Source organism: Sodiomyces alcalophilus (genome assembly GCF_042370955.1).
Source record: "Sodiomyces alcalophilus JCM 7366 unplaced genomic scaffold ACRALscaffold_3, whole genome shotgun sequence".
Lineage (NCBI taxonomy): Eukaryota > Fungi > Ascomycota > Sordariomycetes > Glomerellales > Plectosphaerellaceae > Sodiomyces > Sodiomyces alcalophilus.
In genome coordinates this window covers 6,710,595-6,732,877 of record NW_027263534.1, presented here as the reverse complement: position 1 = coordinate 6,732,877, position 22,283 = coordinate 6,710,595, and the positions used below count along the sequence as shown (strand labels likewise).

Below are 22,283 nucleotides of genomic sequence, written 5' to 3'. Positions count from 1 at the left end.
TTACTAAAGAAGGCGTTATACAGGCTGCGGGAGTCTTCATTACTATAGTAAAAACATATTATAGAAGTGCTAAAAAGAGACGGGTTTAAGATAGTGCTATAAGACCCCTGCTGCTTTATACGTTATGAGCTAATCCTGTTCTTCTATATAGACGATATCGTGATCGGCTTTAAGGAAGACTTTAAGGAAGAGATAGTATAGGCTATCGCGAGCCTATAAGAGCACTACGCCGTGTAAAGCGGTGAGCCATTATAGTGGTTCCTTAGGATTAAGGTTATTCGCGACCGTCCCTCGAGGAAGATATAGCTATTATAACGCGATTATATCGTGAAGGTAGGATATATTAACGGTATCTAACTATAAGCCTACAAGCCCTGCAAAGCCGGCAGAGCTGCTACCGTACACAGGGAAGTCTACCACCGTTGAAAGCTATTAATATAAGATAGGATCCGTTCTATACGCTATAGTAATTACACGACCCGATATCGCCTTTATAGTATCTCGACTGTATAGGTTTAATATGAATCCGAGCCGTTAGTATCACGAAGCAGCCGATTATTTAATCCGATATCTGCTAGCTATGTTAACCTACGCCTTAGAATGAGGTGGTGGCGACTCTATTAAGGTGTTTACTAACGCGTCCTTTACAGATAATTTAATTAATCGAAAAAGCAGCCAAGTATTTATAATACGCCTATTTAAAGGCATAGTAGCCTGGCGAGCTAATAAGCAAGTAACGGTTATAACGTTAATAATAGAGGCAGAGCTGCGCTTACTGGTATAAGGTGCGAAGGAAGGGATATTCATAAAGAGGCTATTAGAGGTAATAGGTATAATATTGGACGATCCACGATTAAAGATACGATACGATAATAGCTAAACGATACGCCTGCTAACGGCCGAGATTGCGTAATTAAATACACGATTACGGCACGTGGATATATATAACTATTAGTTACGAGAGGTGTAATAGTATAGACGAATTAAAGTCAGCTATATTATAAGCGCCGATATAATTGCTAATAGATGAATAAAGGCCCTGTCTAGGGAAAAGTTTATAAACTTTAGGGAATAGGTAGGAGTGATAGATATATAGGGACGTCTTTATATAAATAAGCTAGAGGATATCTTACTAGACTATTTAGAAGAGCTAGAAGAGAAGTTCGATAAACGCTACGTAGATGTTATAGAAGGGGATATATCGATAAAAGAAGCATATGAATCACTTTAACTAAATAACTATCGTATAGTTATTTAGTTAGGGGGGTATATCGTATAGGCTGGCCTAAAGCAGGTCTGGAACGGGTTATTCCGGGCCCGAAAGTGGGAGTGGATCTGCTATAGGAATAAGGGCATGAATTTAGCACTATAATCAGAGATTTCCATAGAGTTAATTAAATTAATAGATCGATCGCTTATTTAACGTAATTAAGTTATACGCTGTTTATAATACTTAACGCCGCTGAAGAGAAGTACTGGCCCACGGAACTTAAGGTCGCCTGCCTGGTATGGGCCGTTCGCAAGACCCGTACTATCATTTAGTCCGCTCGTCGCAACCCGACCATGGTCCTTACAGACCACGCAGCCACCGTCGGCATCATAAAGTCGGCCGTCCTGTCTAGCACCGACAAGGCCAGGCTGAACATAAAGGTCACCCTCTCCTCCGAGTTTCTTAGCTAATTCCAGTTGCTTCTATTTGATATACACTAACCGTATATATCTACGGGCCCGTAGCAGGAGCTTAGCCTAGGCCTGTTTAGCTCCTATATTCTAGGATAGGAGGCGGAGCTGTATTAATTAGAGGGGGGGTTTAGGGTTAGGTTAGCTTATATAGCTCCTTAGGTATCTTATATCGGGGGTGGGTCGGTCCCGCGGGGGACTAGGAACGGCTCTAGGGGTCTAGAAGCCGGGGGGTATTTAGGGGGTTACTTTAGCGGGCGGCCGGGGCCGCGGCGAGTAGGGGCGGCCTATAATAGGGTAGGGGAGGGTAAGGGCGAGGGCTAGCGTAGGCGGGGTCGTTAATACGCCGCTTTAGTTTATCTTAAGATATTAAACTCTTTTACCTAGCATTTATTATAGAGGGGCAGACCCGTGTTCCGGGTCAGGACGTTGGATATCACGTGACCACGTACGCGGTCCCAGAGATCTGGTCTTGTATACGGGTATTCTTCGGAATAGACCCACTATCTCTAGCTAGCTTTTTGTCTGATCTTTTATAATCGTCACCTATCACCTATTATAATCATAATTCATATTATCCTTCCCTTTTTGGTTATCTAGACAATCTAGAAGAGCCGACCGTAGGCCCGCCTGCCTATCTAGCTATTCGTCCCCCTGATCGGACCACTGCTGACCCTTCTAGAGGCCCGGCGACCGTGTCCTCGGGACCCCTAGCTCTAGATACGGACCTGTGACGAGCCTGACCCTCCCTTCGGCTAGCCTATTGATTGGTTGTTTGTTTTGGCCCTAGCGGAGCCGTTTTGTATAGTGACGGCTTCGCCTTTCTTTATTATATACTTCCCGGGCTCTCGCGGCTTCTTATTTCCTAACTTAGTAAGCGTTATTAAAAGCTTCGTGGTTCCTATTATAGGCGGCGTACCTCCGGGTAGCCTTCGGGGCCGATATTACATAGTTCTAAAAACTATTTTAGTAGGTAGACTAGGGTTTAGCGTAGTAGCGGCACCGCGTCTCTGCCTCTAGGTACTAAGCGGCTCTATACCCGAATTATAGGTAGGTATAGTATTATAAAAGGTTTATGTTAGGGTTATAGAGCTTATATGGGAAGCTGCCTCCTTTAAAGAGGAGGCTATTCTATATACGGCCTTTTACGCCCTTTAGTATAATAGCTTGAATAAATAGTATTATTACCTTACTAGTACCGAACCTAAGGAGCCGGGCCCTTACTTAGTATAGTTTTATATTAGGATTAGTAGTATATAGGGTTTAGAGGAGCTTACTTTCGGAGAAAGGGCTTAGGATCGAATAAGGGATAGCTTTTACTAGGATTAGGTAGGTTTAGGAGGATATTTTAGCTCCGGCGCCGAAGCCCTATTCGACCTAGTGGTTAGCGAAGGTGGACCATTACTATGCCCACTTAATACAGGTTAAATAGATATCTCTACTAGGTAGTTACCGTGCGGTTATAGCGTCGGAGTGGCCGGTAGCCGTGTTTACTACTTAGATAATCTCTTTTAGGGACCGGGCTAGGAGTATTTAGTCGGGCTAGTCTCTATGTTTAATAATTAGTTCTTTATAGTGTCTAGCTAGGATTACTTTAGGGGGGGCTAGGTCCTAGGGAGGAGCCGCGGCGGGCAGCGTTACAGCTATAGCGGCCTAGGTCGGCTTTATACTATTCCGGAGCTTCTCCCTGATTACGCTCTATATAATAGCATAAAGGTATATAATCAGTGTTACTATAGCACTCTGGCTATTAAGGCAGCGTAGGTGAATAAGCTCTTCTACTAGCTCTATAACCTAGTTAATCGTGTTCCTATTAGGTAGTAGACTTTAGATTAATACCTTAACTTATAAAATTTTTATTATAGGGGCCCGTATCGTCCCCGTGTTAGTCTCGGTTCGGTTATATACGGGATTATCTTAATTCGGACCGTAAAAGTCGAGTAGTAGTTATTATTAGCGGGGGCGGTTTAAAGCATTTTCGGTAATAGACTAGCCGCTACTACCCCTTCTATTATATCCTCCCCCGCATCCACGCTACGGCTTTTACTCGGTGATATCATAGCTTAGAGGACGGAGTTAGAATCCTTCTCTAATTACTTTTATCGTTTTTACTCGTGTTACGTGGCGGTGGTCTCGGGTCCTGTTAATTCGCTGAATCCTAGTATTATATAGGCAAATAATCGTTATATATATCCACCGATCTTGAGGTCATATATAGCGATACCCGAGCTCCTAGTAGACCCTATAGTATCAGAGAACCCTAAGAGGGGTCTTCTAGTCTTATCGACTAATAGGAGGCGGAGGGACTTTATACAATATTCGCTTATAGCTATCTAATAGTTATATCTAGTATTCATAAAAGCAATAATTAACTTCTTATTTATCTATGCTCTTATAAAAGCTAAATACCTACTACGCGACTACGATATAAGCTCTTTTTAATCCCTTTATTCCTTTATAATAGGCTTTATTGCCCGTTTTCGTACTAAAGCTATTCTTTTTCCGAGTCTTTATCGTTATCCATGACTCTTATATAGATCGTCTTATTATCTATGGCCGCTAAGACCTTCGCTACATGGTTCTCTTTCCAATCCTCGGGGTTTTTCTTCTTTAAGCGGTAATTCCTAGTAAGGTATCCCTTCTTCCTATAGTTATAGCGCTATCTTATCTCTTTCTTCTTAGTCTACACTCGATTAACTCTTCATATCTTTACGTCGCCATTATAGTTATAAGCGTGACTATTATTATCATTATTATAAGGCGCTTAGCCGAACCATGGCCTTATAGTAAGGGCTTTAAGTCTCTACTCGATACTCTATATTTTTATTACCTAAGTATAACAGTTATTTATGACGTGAAGCTGTGATTAACTGAACCAAGCTATAGAGATATAATTGATTGCCTTGATTCTATACCTTAGGCTCGTAGGAGGCTAAGCTATATGTAGGCTATGCCTCGGCTATATATAACTAATAGGAATCCCCTTCTAGTAGGCTGTATTATCTATAAGTCATACCTGCTCTAATGACTAATAGCCTAGGAGCTCGGAGTCCTAAGTCCGCGATATATAGCCGTATCGGTATAACTGTAATTATATAACCCATTTAGTTATATAACACACCCCCCTATTTCGAGCTATTTATTTTAAAAACACTCGGAATACGCCTAGGCTGGAATCAAACTATAATTAAAATAGCTTTAAAGAGCTGGTTAATTAATGGAAAACCATAAAGGAAAATATGCTTAAAAGAGATCTAAAAATAATATAAAAGAAAGAGAAAGGGATAGTCAGAATAAAGCAAACAGACAGCCTAGAATAGTAACCTAAGAGTAATATAAGCTCGAGGTTAGTAGGCAGCTCGATGAATATAATCTTTATAGCCCGGCGGCCGAAATCAAGTTCTTGTAGTTAAATAACCTTCTTATTAACGATTTTAATGATTTTTTAATAATACTTTCTTAATCCGTTCACTACCCTAGCTCTCTAGTTATTTTTCCATTCTCTTATAATAGTAAGCCGTGCTCGGAAACTTTTGGGAGAGCTATATAAGTGCTAATAGGAGTAGGCTCCTAAGAAGAATAATACCCCGGCTAAGAAGGCCGCTAAGAAGACTGCCGTTAAGACAGGTCGGGTTACTAAGCCCGTTAAAGTGAGTTAATCGTTAATAGGAGAGACGATTGCTTTTTACTAATCGAGCTATAGAAAAATACAGGTACGGCTACTAAAGATACCGCTAATATCGCCGCCGCCGCTAATATTACCACCACCACCGCTACCCCTAACGCTACCGAGGGCTTAGCTAGCTTGGCCGCCGCTCCTAAGGAGCGTTTTTCGGCTGAGAATCCCCCTCCCAACTTTATTAGAGAAAAATTTAATACTCCCTACAAGGGCTACATTAAAGCCTGGATCGCGGGCCGCGATAATTTGTCCGTTATATCTTAGTCTATAGCATTACTAAACTCTACGAGAAGTGTTTCTTAGGTAGGCATAAGTGCCACCTATAGTAAGCGTTATTTTATTAAGTTAAGCTGCGAAGAAGGTAATAAGTATAGCCCCTTAGTCGTTATCCCTATAGCTTATTAAGCCGCTATCGCTAAGAAAGAGGTGGTAGACAAGGTTAATCTCGGCGTTAATAATATTATAAGCTCGCTCCTGTTTTATAGTTAAGTAGCTGTCTTCTGACTTTAATAGCTCTTAACCGGCTACGCCCTGCCCTGCGTTTATTTTAGGATCTGCTTAAATACCCTAAGTACCTCGAAATTTTTAAGCCGGCTTACCGGGCTCCCGTCGCTCCAGGACCTAGTGTGGCCATAGCCGCCAGCGCTAATTCGAAAGAGCGGATTAAACACTATTAAATAACCGCTATCGAAGATATTTTCGGTATAGTGGATAAGGCCTATAAAGGCCGGGGTAGCGTGGCCTCCTATAGTGTTACCCCCTCTACTCGAAATAAGCAGAACTAAGCTAATAGAGAAGAGGCACCGGCCGCGGAGGCCGTTAGTATTAAGAATGCCCCTAAGGGCGATATTACTGCTATCGGTGGAGGTAAAGATATTATTATTTAAGTATTATTAAAGTAGTTTTATGCTACGCGATCCCGCGTTTATATAATCACAGACGTGTGTAAGGTGAAATCAGAGAAGTGAAGATGTATTATCTAAAGTGTGAGCTTATAGAGCTCTATAGGACCGCAGATCAATATCTATAAGGTCTAGCTAACTAACGAGTATATATATAACTAAGCTAATAGATACTACGTATTAAGTGCCCTCCGCCGTAAAAGTAATCGTCCCGATTACTACACTATACTACTTTATATTTCCTTATATATGTTATCTTCGTTAAAGCAAAGTAAAAGCTAAGTAAATGTCTATTTCGAAGCAGATAAAGAAGATTCTTTGTCTCGTGTATCCCTCTTTCGATATTTATCCCCCTTTTATACCGCCGTGCTTCCGCGTCTTAAGGATATATAGTTTATTTATATTCCTCGGGTCGCCTATATTCGTCCGTATCATCGAAATCAATCAGAGTCCTCCAGCCAATCCGTTAATTACGAGTTTTATCGCGATATTAAAGGAGCTTATAGTCACGAGAATACCGGCTATTATTATTGCGACGATTACGGTTACGAGGATAAAGACGGCTGCTATTACTACGGAGCCTTCGGCTTTACCGGCTTTAGTCGTGGTGTCTATAGCTATAGCTAAGATATAGTCGGCTAGGCCGACTTTGGATACGCTGATTTCGCCTATTTCCTATTCTTCGTAGCTTTCTATAACTAAGCGATTTCCTTTTATATAGTCGTGATACGCGCTTCTAGTGCCCTAATACTTGCCTCTATAAGTGCCTAGTTATCTTTAACGTTTTTACTGATATACTTTAGTTCCGTTTATTATCGTTAACCGTTACCCTCTAGCTTATTAATCCGGATATAGTATCTATCCTATCCTTTATATATAATATCTGCTCTCTAATCCAGCTTTTTCCAGAAATTATTTATATATTAGGTGAATTTATCGTTAAACGTCCTATCCTTATCGTCGATTATTCTTTTAAGGCACTTAATATAATTATTCGATCTTACGTCTATAGCCTTTAGCTTATCCTTTATCGTAAAATTCGTTATTAGCGGCGTTATCTACGTGGTTATTTATATAGGGGGTATGGCTATAGCGTTAGGGTCGTTAATAGTCTTCTTTTTCTTTTTAGGATTTATATCTATAAATTCCTATAGATCGCTAGGGGATACTAGCCGCTTCCGCTATTTATTATTCTCGCCCTTTTATCGCCATTACGTGATCTAGTCGACGATAATCTCTTAGTTTATTATATTCGGCTAGTTTAGTCTAATCACCTCCTTATCTCTAAGCGCTAATACGATTATATAGTGTCTAACCGAGGACTTTCCGGCTATTAGTTTATTCTCGAGTCTAACCATAAGGTCTATAAGGTCGAAAAACATAGATCCTAGCAGGTTATCCACCTTAGCCGCCGTGTGCTAGTTAATCGCCCCTTCGGCTTCTATAATAGTAAACTACTAATCTACGAATATTCGTTTTACTTAATTATTGTTATTAGTTAGCTATGTCTAAGTTAGGTTAGCCGTCGGCTGCTAAGCGGCTATACCCGTGGAAGGCTATAAAGCTAAGTTAGCGACTAGCTATAGGGCCGTGCTATTAGTCGTTTATAGTGCTGCGTTCGGCTATAGATTAGGGGTGTGTTACTAGTCGGGATCCGTTTACTAGCTAGTTATCGGTAATAGGGTTACTATTTATAGATTACCTGCGCTAGTCGTCGTGGCCGCCTAATTCGGATTAATAGTATTATCGCGATCGTAGAGGCCAAAGTCATATACTCACTGTTCCTAGACCCGCAAAGGGCGGTTAAGAGACTTTGTACCTCCACTGTGTGCACGGACTTTTTTAGTGGTTTTTCGCCCGTAAAAGACCTCCATAGTACGTTAGGCCCCGTTCGATAATTTCAACTACTCGTTGAAAATCTTTAAATATGCACAAAATGCATAAGTCAAGATCTACTAATGACAAACCCACCCCTTTTATATGGTATTTTCGTTATAACTACATTTTTTATGCCTATCTCTGCTATCCCCCTATTATACCCCTGTTTTCGAAGTACCACGCTAGCAGGGGGGTCGAGTTATTGATTTTTTAACGAGTAGTTGAAAATTTATATAGTAGATGCTGTTAAAGCAAAAAGGAGCTTTTTCGTTATTAAAAAACTTTAATAAAATAGGATCCACTATTAGCCACGCCGTTCTAGGCGAGGCTAACGACGATACTATCACTACCTAAGATAACGATATTATCCTAGAACTCGATTTAATAGTCCTGATATACGTCCTGCAACGATATAAAGTCACTCTACGCCCCTAGAGGCGCAGAAATACCTGCCGCTATAGCTATAGTAATTATCCCGCTATAACGATAAGTATTATAAGGGGGATATTAGTCGGTTCTAATCTGGTGTTCCGGGACCTGTTCAGACTTAATCAACACGAATTTCATCACCTTATAAGCTGGATTATACTAAACGGCACCGTTAAAGAGACCTCTTACTATACAAAAACGCAGAAGGTTATGCTCTTCCTTTATATTATCGCCCACGGTGTATCGTTACGTAATATATACCACCGCTTTAAGATATCGTTAAACACGGGATCACGTATCTTTAATAAGGTCCTAGATACGATACGTTAGCTTCATATCGAATACGTTAAGAGTCCTCCACTAGGATACGTATCTCGATATATCGAGTTATCACAACACAATAATCAGTTCAATAGCTATATCAGGGTAATCTACGGCACGTATATCGTAGCGTTTATTCTACTAAAGGCGTAGCGGCGGTACTATAATCAGAAGGGTCAGCTTAAACAAAACGTCCTTACGGTAGTTAATTTTAACCTCTCCTTTATATATATCCTAGCAGGCGCCGAGGGTAATATAAACAACTCTTCGTTACTTCGAGAGGCTCTTACTAAAGGTACCTTTTATGTGCCGGATAGGCGATTTTACCTCGTAGATAATAGGTTCGGTAGCGATATTCGAGGTATCGTTACCCCGTTTAACGGCGAGAGGTACCACCTCTAAGATTTCTCTAAAATTAAGTGGAGGCGACTAACCTTAAAGGAGCGGTTTAATCGCCTCCACGCCGGTCACCGTAGCGTTATTAAGCGCGTGTTTAGTATATTAAAGAGATCCTTTTATATTATCGATAGGAGGGTACCCGAAAATAGCTTCTAGAAGCAGGTAGAGATCGTATACGCCGTTACTAGTATCTAGAACTTCGTTAAAGCTATACGCAACAGGTTAACTATCGTTAACGGAGGGTTCCAGGATAAAGGGAAACTACTACGATTAGCCGTAGCCCGCGCTAATCATATAATCGATAAAAAAACTAGACTAAAGATACGATACCAGATAGCTAAGATAATAGAATAGTGGTAGTTAGTAAAGAAAAGATTATATTATAGCTATTAAAAAAGAAAAGAGATATATTAAGATATTGATTATTTAGTAGTTATAACAGAAAGAGTAGATAAGATAAAGCTTTACCCCGCACTATACCTATCTAGGTAGGTGGTTACTATTTCTAGCTAATCAGATATATAGGAAAAATACTATTCCGAATCCAGATCCATAAAGCCGCGCCTTCCTCCTTATCCTTTATCACCACCACCACTACTATTATAAACTTTAACGGTAACTTTAATAAACCCTCGCTTCTTTAAAAACTCTCTTTTTACCCCCGTTCATAGCGTGTTAAAGATTAACGCTAGATTAGGCTTTTCAGCAAAGAATTCGCCTACTATAACTAGGCCTTCGTCGCCGCCTAATTCGTTATTAAATTCGTTCTAATAGTTAAGGAGAGCCTTCTCCTAAATAGGCGTATTCTGGCGCGTTAATAAGGCAATCAATCCGGCCATTAAAGGGTTAACAGGTAAGTTAATAGTCGGCTCCCTCCTACGATAACGCCGGGGGGCGTTATCTAGGAGATCGTTACAAGGGATTAGCGAGCCCGTTCTATTAATATCCGGATCCTATTATTACTTACGGGTTCGCTTTAGCGGCGTTAGCGTGATAGATATCGATTACTAACGCTTACGTTTATCTAGCTCTTAAACGTCGATAATAGTCTGACCCGTCGGAATAGTATCAGGCCAGATATGGATTAAGAGACTCTCCATCTAACGTACGCCGCCGCGCCTACGAATACGCCTACCGATATCGCCGTATTTCTCCACGAAAATATCCCACTTCTTATTACTCACGTTAATTATCCCGGTTTTATCGTTATAGTTATTAACGCCGGACTTATTAATAAGCGTTAACGCCGCCCGCAGCTCTTTTTCCTTACTTTTAAGCTTCGATATCATCGCCTTAACCGTTAGGTTAACTACCGGAAATACCGCTTATATATCAGGTAGGAGTACGGTCAAGGCTTATAGTTTAGCTAACCGTTTATTACTGGTTACGAATAGGGCGTTATCACGACGCGTAGTAAGTAATCGCTTAAAGAGTCCACGTTCGATAATATCGCTCTAGATCATACGCGGCAGTTACTTAGCGGACGAAGAGGTACCGGCCTAGGACGCTAAGGGTCCGGATAAGGTGAGATTTTAACTATTTCCGTCGCTATAGGATGCATTATCGTCTTTAGAGATATCTAAATCGACGGTATTATTAACCTACTTAGAAGGCGGCTACGTGATATCCTAGATAGGCTCCTAGTCGATATCCACTATGGATTACGTCTTAATATCCCCGGATCCCGGGTCCGGTATATTACCGAGGGACCCTTCTATAACCTCTTCCACGCTAATAGAACCTAGGCCTACTATATTAATATACGTGGAAGTCGTTACGATATTCTATACTAGCAAAAAATAAGGGATTTTATATATAAAAGACATAACCCCGCATCACGGATCGGCCTAATAATTCCACCGATAATACTTTCGCATTCATAAATAAATAGGTATATCTTAGAAAAGGGCCGGGCTCAAATTAGCGCCTTAGCTACGAAGTCACTTGCACAAAAAGCTGGGAATTTTTCAACGAGTAGTTGAAATTATCGAACGGGGCCTTAGTGACCTGCCGCCCTAACACGTAAGACAATCAATGTCGGGCTGGTACCTCTTTTTGTATAGGAAATTCATTAAAATAGATGTCACTTTCGGACGAAACCTGACTACCTGAATATGTGTATCCCTTCCCGCAAACTGTGCTCCTGCCACGTCAACAAAACAACCGAATATACAACGCGCTCGTAGTACGGTTCGTAGAATAAACTCTTAAGGCCCTCCTAACTATAGAGCCGTACCCATCCTTTAATAGTCTAATAAACAATTATTTAATAATATATATTAGGTAAGTAAATATTATAAAATGTTTTATATAGTATTTATAGAATATTATTATAAAAGGAGATATTATATATATTATAAGATAATATATTAGATAATTATAAGAATATTAAGACTTTTTAGAGTATTATAAATAATATAATAATACTTAGAATATATACTAAAATACTATGATTTCAATTATAAGTAGTAGAATATTCATTATTAAGAATATAAGTTATTTAAGCCAGGTATACTATTCGAGTTAGTAATAAGAATAGATATATATTTATTCTATAATAGTTAATTATTATATTAGGAGCCTATTTAAATTCATTATATAAGGAGTTAGCTTTAGATAGGAGCTATATATAACCTAATAGACTATACTTTAAAAGACGTATAATTATATATGTTTCTATAAGAATATAATAGTATTATTTCTTAAATAATATAGTACTTAAAGGGCCGCGTAGAAGGAAGGGGAGAGAGGGAGTAAGGGGGAAGGGGTAGGAGGAATATAATACTATTATCTTTTAAAATATATATGACTTTAGAAGCCCCTAGGGAAGGGGGTAGGGGGGGAAATAATAAAATAATCTTTTAAAGACTATATTACTTTAAAAACCCCGGGGAAGGGAGTGAGTAAAGTAGAGTAGTGGAGTAAGGGAATAATAATAATAATAAAATTTGAAACCAGCTATTCTATAGAAGCAGTGAGTAATAAGACTTTTTTAAAGTTATTTAACTAATTCTTATACTTATATAGTTACTATAATAGTATTAATTGTTTTACGTTATTCGTAAGCAGTTAATTGTTATTAGTTAATATTAAGAATAAAGATAGTTAACTAATATATTACGTTTTATAATATAAAATAATATCAAGAAAAGAATACTATTTAGCTTTAATATTAAAGGACAGGCTTAATTATTAGTATATATATAACCTTTATTTTCATAAGGTAAAAATACTTACTATATATTAGAAATAGCCTACTTAATTATAAGAATAACTAATTACGGTTATACGGTCGCCTAATAATCGATTATATTAGGAGCCCACTTAAAATTAACGTATAGGGAGCCAGCTAAAAATCGCAGCCGCGCCCGAAGGGCGAGATCTTCTCTCTTCCCCCGTAGGGGGAGGGGAGAAATCTCGTCGTTATTACCGTATATATAGATATCGCTATTAGATAGTATAAAGTTTATATAACTATATTCTATCGTCTATCGTCTCCTACTACGCTATCGTCCTAGGCGTGTATAATAAAGGCTAGGTCCTCCTAGTATATAAACGTCTCCGTGTCGATTAAGGCTTTTTCGAATAATTATAAGGCGTTTTCGTTATTAGATAAGTAATTATTATCCTATATTCGTCTATTCACCGCCTCCTACTCGTCCTGCCAGTTATCGATTTATTATTTTACACCGTTCGTCTAGATATAGTATACGATATACTATACCTCCGGTAGGTAAGGGCTTAGGTTATTCTTAAGGATAAAGTCGTCGAAATTATCGGCTTTCTTTCTATTACTACCGCTCGCTATAGTCTAGCTAGTATAGAAAGTTATAGTAGCCTTCCTATCCGAGTTATTATTATAGAGGGGTGGATCGGAGACCCAGTGCTATATCGTTAGGACATCACGTAACGTTATAGGACGCGCGTATCTTTTTTATTTATCTTATATATTATATATAAGTGGCGACGCCACCCAGACACAGAGGATGCTTATTATCCTATATAATCATTATCCTTTTAACCCTAAGTTTTGCCACGTTTATTGTATTCACTTCGTTTAGACTACCTTGCCCTGATCAGAGCAGCGCGCACTCCTAGGTACCTTTTCTGAAGGTCTCCGTGTTATGTGTGTTGTTTTGGTTATATGCACTTCGTGGTCTTAAGCACTCCTGTTGTCGAAGACTTGTCCGAGATCACACTGCCTGAGCCGTTCTGTATAGTAACGGCTTCGCCTTTCTTTATTATGCCGCTATTCTATAGACAGAAATAGTAATATATCGTGGTACCACTTATATAAGCGGTAGTATTTATAGAGATATTTAGAAATCTTTCTAAGCAGTTTAATACTCTTTTCCGCCTTATTATAAATAAATTAGCGTTCCTTTAGATTAGGAATAACGTCTTTGCCCTTTTTAGCTATAGTGGGATAGTGTTTGATTATTAGGAGCTTAGTGTGTTTGCGTGTCCGTTTATATAGAAGAGGGATCTTAATAGTCGCCGCTACGAAAGCAGAGAGAATAATACCGACTTTTATAGCCGTTAAGAGAGTAGAGGAGAGGTATAGGTTTACTATTCGGAAATCCCTAGGCGAGATAATTATATCTCTATACTGCTCGGTATGCTGATAGTTTAAGTGAGAATAGAGGGTAATATAAAAGATATCTGATTACGCCTCCTTTTTTTCGTAAGCGGTTAGTCGTTTCGCGCTCTTTCTTCCTTTAAATAAGTCTTTTTGTGAGTAGTGTGGCGGCGTTTATATTCGTGTAAGTCGTTCTTTTAATATTCGTTTATATAGAGGAGTGGGGCTAAGGATAAAAGTGGTAATAGGAAAGAACTAAAGGGAAAAGGGTAAGCGGAAAATAGGAAAAAAGGGGGTAAGCGAAAATAGGGAGAGGTGGTTTCTTCATTAGTTATCGTTTTCGGTCCTTATCTCGTGATACTCTTCGTTATCCCTGCCCCGGTCGTGTAGGAGCACTAGTTCTATATACCTTTAATTTCTTTATCTGCTAACGCTAACTATTCTTTTTTCTATATCGTCGCCGTGTATTACCTAACTAGCTAGTTCCGCCGTGGTAATCGGGTTCCGTCTTTTAAAATCATAAACTATATCGCTTATATTCTCTATTAATAGCTATTACAGATACTATTCGTTATACTATATCGGCTAGCCTTTTTATTTAACTAGATATTCCGTCTACGGCCGTCCCCTGATTTTTATAACTCGCCATCTCTATAGCTTCTTGACTTTGTGAGATCTTTATTCGCTATCGTCTCCGTCCACCACCATGGGCCCTGGCTTTATTCGCTCTGTGCTAAACGGATCCCCTATTAGCGCTGGTATTAGCTATACGATCGACACCACCCTATAAACTCGCCACGACTAAGGGAAATCTAACTCGTATATAAGCAGATTAATTACTCTAATTACTCGGAAAAGTCCGACCCTTTATTATAACCACTTCCTTAAATCATAAGCTTATCCCGGAAGCTTATATCCTTAGTATAGACAAAGATATACGGAATCGCCTACTTTAAAGGTATACGGATATCGCGTTATATCGTACCGTTGTTTTATATTAGCTATAGCAATCGTTACTAAGTGCTCCGCCTCTTAGTGATATAGCTTCCTAATATACTCGGTCTACTCCCTATTATAGGTTTACGGAGCACCTATACTAACCGTTAAATCTATAACTATCTATAGGCGGAATCCGAGGAGGAATTTAGTCAGGGAGGTATTAAACGTTTCGGTGTATACTTAATTTAAAGCGTGCTATAGTATTAGAATAATATCCGGCCACGGAATATCGCTAATAGAGGTATAATATCGTAGGATAGTTTCTATAGATTAGTTCTTCCTTTCTAATAACCCGTTAGTTTAGATATACTATACCGTTAAGATCGCTAGTAGCACTCCTAGTGCCTTAAACAGCTCGCGCCAGAATTCGGATATAAATTTCGGATATTTATCGGATATAATACCTATCGGTAGGCCCTAGTCTATTAGCTATAGTATCCGGAGTAGGAGTTCTACCTAATCCTTAGCTATATATATCGAGTATCCGGGAATAAGGATTATCTTCTTATTAGTGTTCTAGGTGACTATAAGTATAGTCTCGAGTCTATCTATTAGCTTATATTTAATTCTCTATAATAGCTATCGGTATTCCGTAGGTAGTAGACCGACTATAAAGTTAATTATAATTATAGAAAATAGTATCGCTTGTAGTGGAATCGGTTATAGTTCTCTAAACGGCTTTTATTAATCTATAATACTCTCTAGGTATACTAGGTAATAGTTTATCTATTCCGCCACGGCACGTACTTTACCTTTAAGGCTAAAGTTATTTAGGGCGTGTATTATACGTTTTTTACTAAAATAATTATTATTATTATACACTATCTATAGAACCTTTTTAATAAGTTTACGGGGCACCACTAACCTTAGTTTATTAGCCTCTCCGACCGTATATAATAGTCCGTTCTTAAGTCGGGTTAGTAGTGGTCTTATTAGTCTACCCTTAAAAGTTCGTTTATCGGTTTATTTAGCGTTAACTTCGTCGATTATAGCTTTGTATTTCGGATCCTCTAAATATGCTTATTAGAACTCCCTCTTTAAATCGTCTAGCATCGCGTAGTCCACCGCCATATAAGTTAAAGAATATTCGTCTACGTCTATTAGTAGCCTTAGGTCCGAAATAGCTATATATACTACTAACGCCTTATCGTGTTCGATCTATATATCGTCTAACTCACTATAATAAGCTTCTTTCTTCTTATCCGTTCTCTTCGACTTTTTAGCTCCTATTAGTGCTTTAGAGTCCTTATCGTTTACTATCGGTAGTCGCGATAATACGTTTAACACCACGTTTTATTATCTTAGAATATACTGGAAATCTAAGCGAAATTAACTAAGAAACGTGGACGCTACTATTAGGCGCGGGTTTAGTTTATTAACGTCTATCGTCTTTAGGGATATTTATCCGATAATTCCCTTAGTTACTTAATAATCGGTAAGAACCACTATAGGCTTATGGTAGGATTATAGGCGTGTTCGGAGTATTTTATAGGCCTAGACCAGGGCATAGATCTCTAGCTTTATCGCTTTATATCGCGATTCCGCTACTATTAGCTTTCTTAAAATGAAAAGTATTAGCTAAATAGTATTAACTAGGATTTTACCGCTATCCCACGGCTTCGCTAGAGAAAAGAGGAATACTCCTAGGTCGTTTATATTAGCATCCAGGTTTAAGAAAGTAGTCTTATCGGGAATATAGTGATATAACCTTATTTCTTCTATAACTTACTTCTATATAATCTTAAAAGCCTACCGTTTAATATCTATAAGCTTATAAGTTAACTTACTTATCTATTTCTGCCTTAAATTCTTAGGTGCGTTTACGGTAATCTATCTAGCCTCTTTTATATCGTTAAGCATAGTCGTCTTCTATCGCTATAAAGGCTTAACCTTAACTCGGAACCACGGGATAAATCGTCGTAGAAATCCTACTTTACCGATATATATCTCTAAGTCGCTAAGCTTTTCGGGTATTTTAATCTACCGTAAAGCCTCGATTCGGTCGGATATATTGTATAGACCTAGGCCGTTTACCTTAAAACCGAGTAATCGCACTAAATTATACGTATAAAAAGATTTTACTAGAGATAGCGCTAGCCGGATATCTTCGTATAGCTTTAGTATAGTTCAGAGGTATTTTAGATACTCTTAAAAGTATCTAAGAAGATAATAATATCGTTAATATACGCTCTATAAAAATAACCATACTTAAATAGTCTCTGGTCTATAAATCGTTACGTAAATAATAATAAGTTTCGAAAACCTACTAGTACCACTTCCGGGCGTTTTAATCCTCTAAGGGACATAATCGTTATCCTCTCTTTATACTCTTCCTTTATAGGTAGCTAATAAAAAAAGAGCTAGTATCGAAAGCGCTAAACTACTTTTTCCCTTATAGACACTAGATAATCTTATCCTGTAATAGAATCGGGTATATATCCGGTAGAACGGCCGCGTTAAGCTTTTCTAGATCCACGACCACTCTAGTTTTCTTTAGCTTCCATACTATACGCTATACTATAAATACTAAGAAAGCGAAAGGGGTCGGTAATTTCAGTTATATTACATATCCGACTTTATATATCCTATCGACCTTATTATTAAGCAGGTTACGATTCTCTCTACTAAGTTAAAACGGCCTCGAGTATAAGTTTATCTTCTACTAACCGTCGACTAGATCGACTAGTATACGTTTATTAAGGGGCAAAGGTATAATTCCTTTATCGCGCTATATATCGAAGGATTCTAATAACTTAATAATTTCCTAAGCCTTCGGCAAGTCTATCGTATACACTTATACGTCGTTTTTCGTTATAATCTCAGGTACGTCTTCCGGCCGCTTAGTCTTTATATCGCTATACTTTTCTTTATCTGCTCTTAGTTTATCGCATTTACTATTCTTTATCTTATCGTCTACTATAATCTTCGCGAGTTCCTCGGGGGTAACTCTTAGTAGACGACGTATTAGTTTAGAGTCCTTAAACTCTTTATACTGTTCCACCGGTATTAGTGTATACGCGTTTACCTAATTAACCTCTATAATTTCCATATTATCCTATAAATCTATTAGTCGGCCTATTCTTTTATTTCTACGTAATACTTTTAGTCTATCTAAATCGTTTATATAATAGACTACTATAGGGGTATCTATATTATAGATATATCGTATCGCGTCGTGTCTCGGGTCCGGCTTAAAGTGGAACTTATGATTTTTAGGTAGGTTTATATATCGTACGGGCATAAAAGTAGCCGTACATAGCGGGACTATAATAGTCTACGCCATTATTACTCTATATCGGTGTCTATTTACGGGTTTTCTATAATACCCGACGATTAGGTGCTTATATCTATAAACTATTACTAGTATAATAATTGGCCTAGCCGAGTCCGAGCTGGACTACGTAGACTTAAGTATAGTTAGAAGCCCGCGGGACGCAGGGCTTTCTTCTTCCCAGGGTATATGCTACACACTACTATTCTATACTATACCAGCACTAAAGCCCGTATAGCGCTGGATTAGCGCTAGTATTATACCGGCACTAAAGCCCGTATAGCGCTAGATTAGTGCTAGCACTATACCGGCACTAAAGCCCGTATAGCGCCGGATTAGCGCCAGCACTATACCAGCACTAAAGCTCGTACGGCGCTAGAATAGTGCTAGCACTAACTAAGTCCTGGATAGACAGAGGTTTCCTTATCGCTATATAGAGCGGGAACCTCGCCCTCTCCTTTAAAGAATATATCCTATTTATATATTATTTACTACACCCTAAGGTTACCTAACTTAAATCCTCTCGTAGGTCCTATAGTACTGGCTACCCAGAGATATATACGCTTAGTGTATATCACCTATATACCCTTAGCCCTAATTCCGTGGTATCGCCCTTAAGGCCACGCATACCCTTAGTAAAAGTGGCTTAATCTCCTTAGAGAATATAAAGGCCGCTAAAAACGCTACGTCGGCGTCTTTAATCGTGTATTAAATCTTATCGCCCTCCTTTAGAACGTTTAAAGGGTAATAGTTAGCCTTTTTCTTAATAGATAACGAGGTAGCGGCCCTAGGCTAATAGGTAGGGTCGCTATCCTAGAGCTAATATTAATTAGCCTGATTAGACCGATCTTTATCGATCCGACGCCTTTTATTAGCCTTATAGTTCGGCTAGCTCTAGTTCCTCGGTATCTCCTTAATCTACTCGTAATAGGCGATAGGTATAAGAATACGGGCGTTACTAAGCGTAAAGTTAGTATTAATCTAATTATCCCGGAAAAAAAAGGATATTCTAGTCTCCTGGATCCATAGTATACTAAGTAGTATATCGGGCCCTAGACCGGGGAAGGCTTAGAAATTAAAAATACCGCTTTACTCGCTAACCTATAAACGCTTTTTAAGGTATCTAGTACACGGTTACCCCTCCTAGTTATTAATACCCTTAATTTAGATCTCGGTCTAGCTAATACGATATTCTAACCTAAAGCGTTTTACGGTGTTTATAAAGATAGTATTAAAGGTAGCCCCTATATCGATAATAGCTTTTATAAAAACGTTAGGGTTATACGTCACGGCACCTTTTCGAGTAAGCCTGCACTTTAAGACTATATACCGGGTAATAACCAGGGGGTTATCGGTTTTAGGGACTACCTCTCTCTCGACGATAGTAAGGGCGCTTAAGTTAGTATCGTCGGGTTAAGAGAATAAGATAGTATATCCCTTTAATAAAGGTAAGGGAAAAGGTATACTAGGGGGACCTTATCTATTAAGGAAGAAGGCTTTATTAGCGGTTAGATAAATAATCTTACGCTATGGTTAATTAGTCTTGGCGGCGCGTATCCTCTTATTATTTCTTAGCCTCATATCCGGGTCGGTAAGGAAGTAGTACTAGACAGGAACCTTAATACGGAGGTCCCTGATTTACCTATCCAGGTCTAATCGAGCTTACTCTAGGTCGTAAGGCTAATCCGCGGAGTAGCTAAGCTTATATTTACTAATAGTCTTAGGTTATTATTATTTATATTATATCGGCGCTTCGTCTATCTCCACTTCTTCGTTCACGGCCTTATCTATAAGTAGAGTCGGGACCCGGTAGCCTAAACTAGAGTTTAACTTTTATAGCCGCTATTTAATAATCTAATTAAAGAAATAGACGGCTTTAGGAGTGGCTTTAACGACTCTCTCGCTTTTAGTCGTGTAAAGAGGCTATAAGGGGGGCTACTCTTTTCGAGTATCCTTTGACACGGTATAAATATCCGCCTACTAATAATCGGATATAGTAGACACGAAATTAATACTACTACTCGCTACGGGAGCCTTAGCCTTCGCTTCTTCCTCCTTTAGCCTAGTATAATATTCTAATATCACTCTTATAACGTCTTCTATCTTAATAGGGAGGCTTCTAGAGTTACTGCTAATATAATAGGCTTTAGCTAGGTCTTTATACTTTCCTTAAAGGCGTATATTAAGCTAATAGAGGACTAACCGCCGGTGCGGCTAGTCTTACTGCTCAAGGTATATATCCTAGGGGCAGGGCTACTACTCGGTATTCTAGTCTAAGGCGAGGTAGTCGGGGTAGTAGAACCGGACCAGGTACTAGGTCTTGTCTAGCTATAATACCGCGTATTACTTATAGCGGTAACGCTCCTATCTATAATAAAAGTAACGGGGGGTTAATTATTAATAGGGTAGTATTATAACGGGCCGTCGGAACGGGGGTAGGAATTCCTATTCCCGTATCGCGGTAGCCCTCGCCTATACTATATATTATCCCTATATATACTAACGTTAATCTAATTAGGGGTAATATAATAAGCTACCGGAGCGGCGTCCTGCCTCTCCGAAATAGACTACTTTAGGGCGGCGTAGAACGGGGTCTTTAGGTAAGGATCGGTAACTAGGATCGCGTTAACCTTATCGGCTCCTACTTATCGCGAGAGGGCCATGATTTAGGGGACCGCGTTTCTAATAACGCCCGTACTATTATAAACCATAAAGATTACGCACTTCTCTAAAAGCTCCATTAACTTATCTATATCGCTCTTTATCTATATAGCCGGCTTAGGCACCACGGTAGGCCTTTATAAGATAGTCGGCGTATATATTATCGGGTTAGCCTAATTACACTAAGGCGTAAGAGCTAGTATTAGTTTAGTAGTTAGCGTAGGAGTAGGAATATCTATAATACTCCCTACCTCGTTAATAGGCCGCCTATCGGCTACCTAGACGTCTTCTACCCACTCTTTTAGTATATCCGATAAGTCGTAATACCTATATAGCCGGTTCTTTAGGTTAACGAACTTATACTTTATCCGATTTATAAGCTATATATTAATATCTCGGTATAGGATAATAAGGAAGATATTATAAAGCTCGTGGTGTTTAATAAAGGTGCCGCTAACTTCGTTAGCTCTTAACTTCTATACCGTAACGCTTATTAATAGCTATTTAACTTATTAGACTATCTTAACCTTTTTATGCTTATAAGTAAGTCGTAGTTAACGCACTTTATTAGATAGGTTAAGCTACTAGTCAGGGTCTAGCTAGGAGTATTTATTAATAAGCCGCTACTTTAGGTTCTTTTATCCGCCACTGGATACTTCGACTAGTCGGATTATCTTATTAACCGCAGGACGGATATTAGCCTCTATAAATAGGCTAATATAGGAGATTTTATCGGCCTTGCTAAGGCGGTTAAGCTTAGTATAGTCTTAATAATCCCTAAGGAAGTTAGACAGGGCCCTCCTATTAAAGCGAGGGGCTCCCTTAAAAAGGGGTTTAGGGGCGTATAAGACATAATAATAGCTCTATCCCTCTTATCGTCGTATAGGCTAATATACTAATAGATAGCCGCGAGCATCTCTAAGGTAAGGCTCGCCTTAAAGTTCTTTAGGATATTATTAGGAGGCGCGACCTTTATACTAGGTGCGTGGGCCTACTAGGGAGCGCTTAGTCTAGGGGGAACGGGGGGAATAAGGGGAATTAGCCCGCCGCTAAGGGTCGGGTTACCCTAACCAGGTAAAGGGGAAGCCGATATGGCTCCGTAGCCGGACGCTAGGACGCCCTGACTATAAGAGATAGTCGTTAACAGGCTAATACCGGGGTCTACGTCCCCTTACCTAAATAAGGCGGTTATAAGAGGAGGGTTAGCTATAAAAACAGCGTTACCCTAATTAGGCGTAACTATAGTTACTAGGGTCAGGATAGCCCCGTATATACTATTATTAATAGGCTTAGAGTCGCTATAGACTATAACCGTAAAGGCAAAGTCGCGATAGTCGGTCTACTATAAGGCCGTTATATTATTAAAAGGGGGGGTTAATCTATTATAGTAACTAGTTTAGGCAGATTAAGAGAATTAGGGTCTTAAATAAAAAAAGGGTTAAGAAATAAAAAGCAGTTATATATCAAGTCTATAAGTCTAAGGAT

At 39.0% G+C, this 22,283-nt stretch overlaps 2 protein-coding genes across 2 annotated transcripts; one reads left to right on the top strand and one right to left on the bottom strand.

Annotated features, from left to right (window-relative positions):
• Positions 1–600: 600 nt before the first annotated feature.
• On the top strand, positions 601–1,680 carry ACRALDRAFT_2019057 (uncharacterized protein; the record flags this gene model as incomplete). The annotated part of the gene is made up of 3 exons (XM_071019953.1): positions 601–605; positions 1,495–1,541; positions 1,577–1,680. 3 exons carry the CDS (start codon positions 601–603, stop codon positions 1,678–1,680), a joined length of 156 nt encoding a protein of 51 aa, XP_070876222.1.
• Positions 1,681–11,220: 9,540 nt separating this feature from the next.
• ACRALDRAFT_209306 (uncharacterized protein) lies at positions 11,221–20,878 on the bottom strand (the record flags this gene model as incomplete). The annotated part of the gene is made up of 3 exons (XM_071022616.1): positions 11,221–11,303; positions 11,376–11,431; positions 20,862–20,878. The coding sequence occupies 3 exons, from the start codon at positions 20,876–20,878 to the stop codon at positions 11,221–11,223; spliced, it is 156 nt and encodes a 51-aa protein (XP_070876221.1).
• Positions 20,879–22,283: the final 1,405 nt, after the last annotated feature.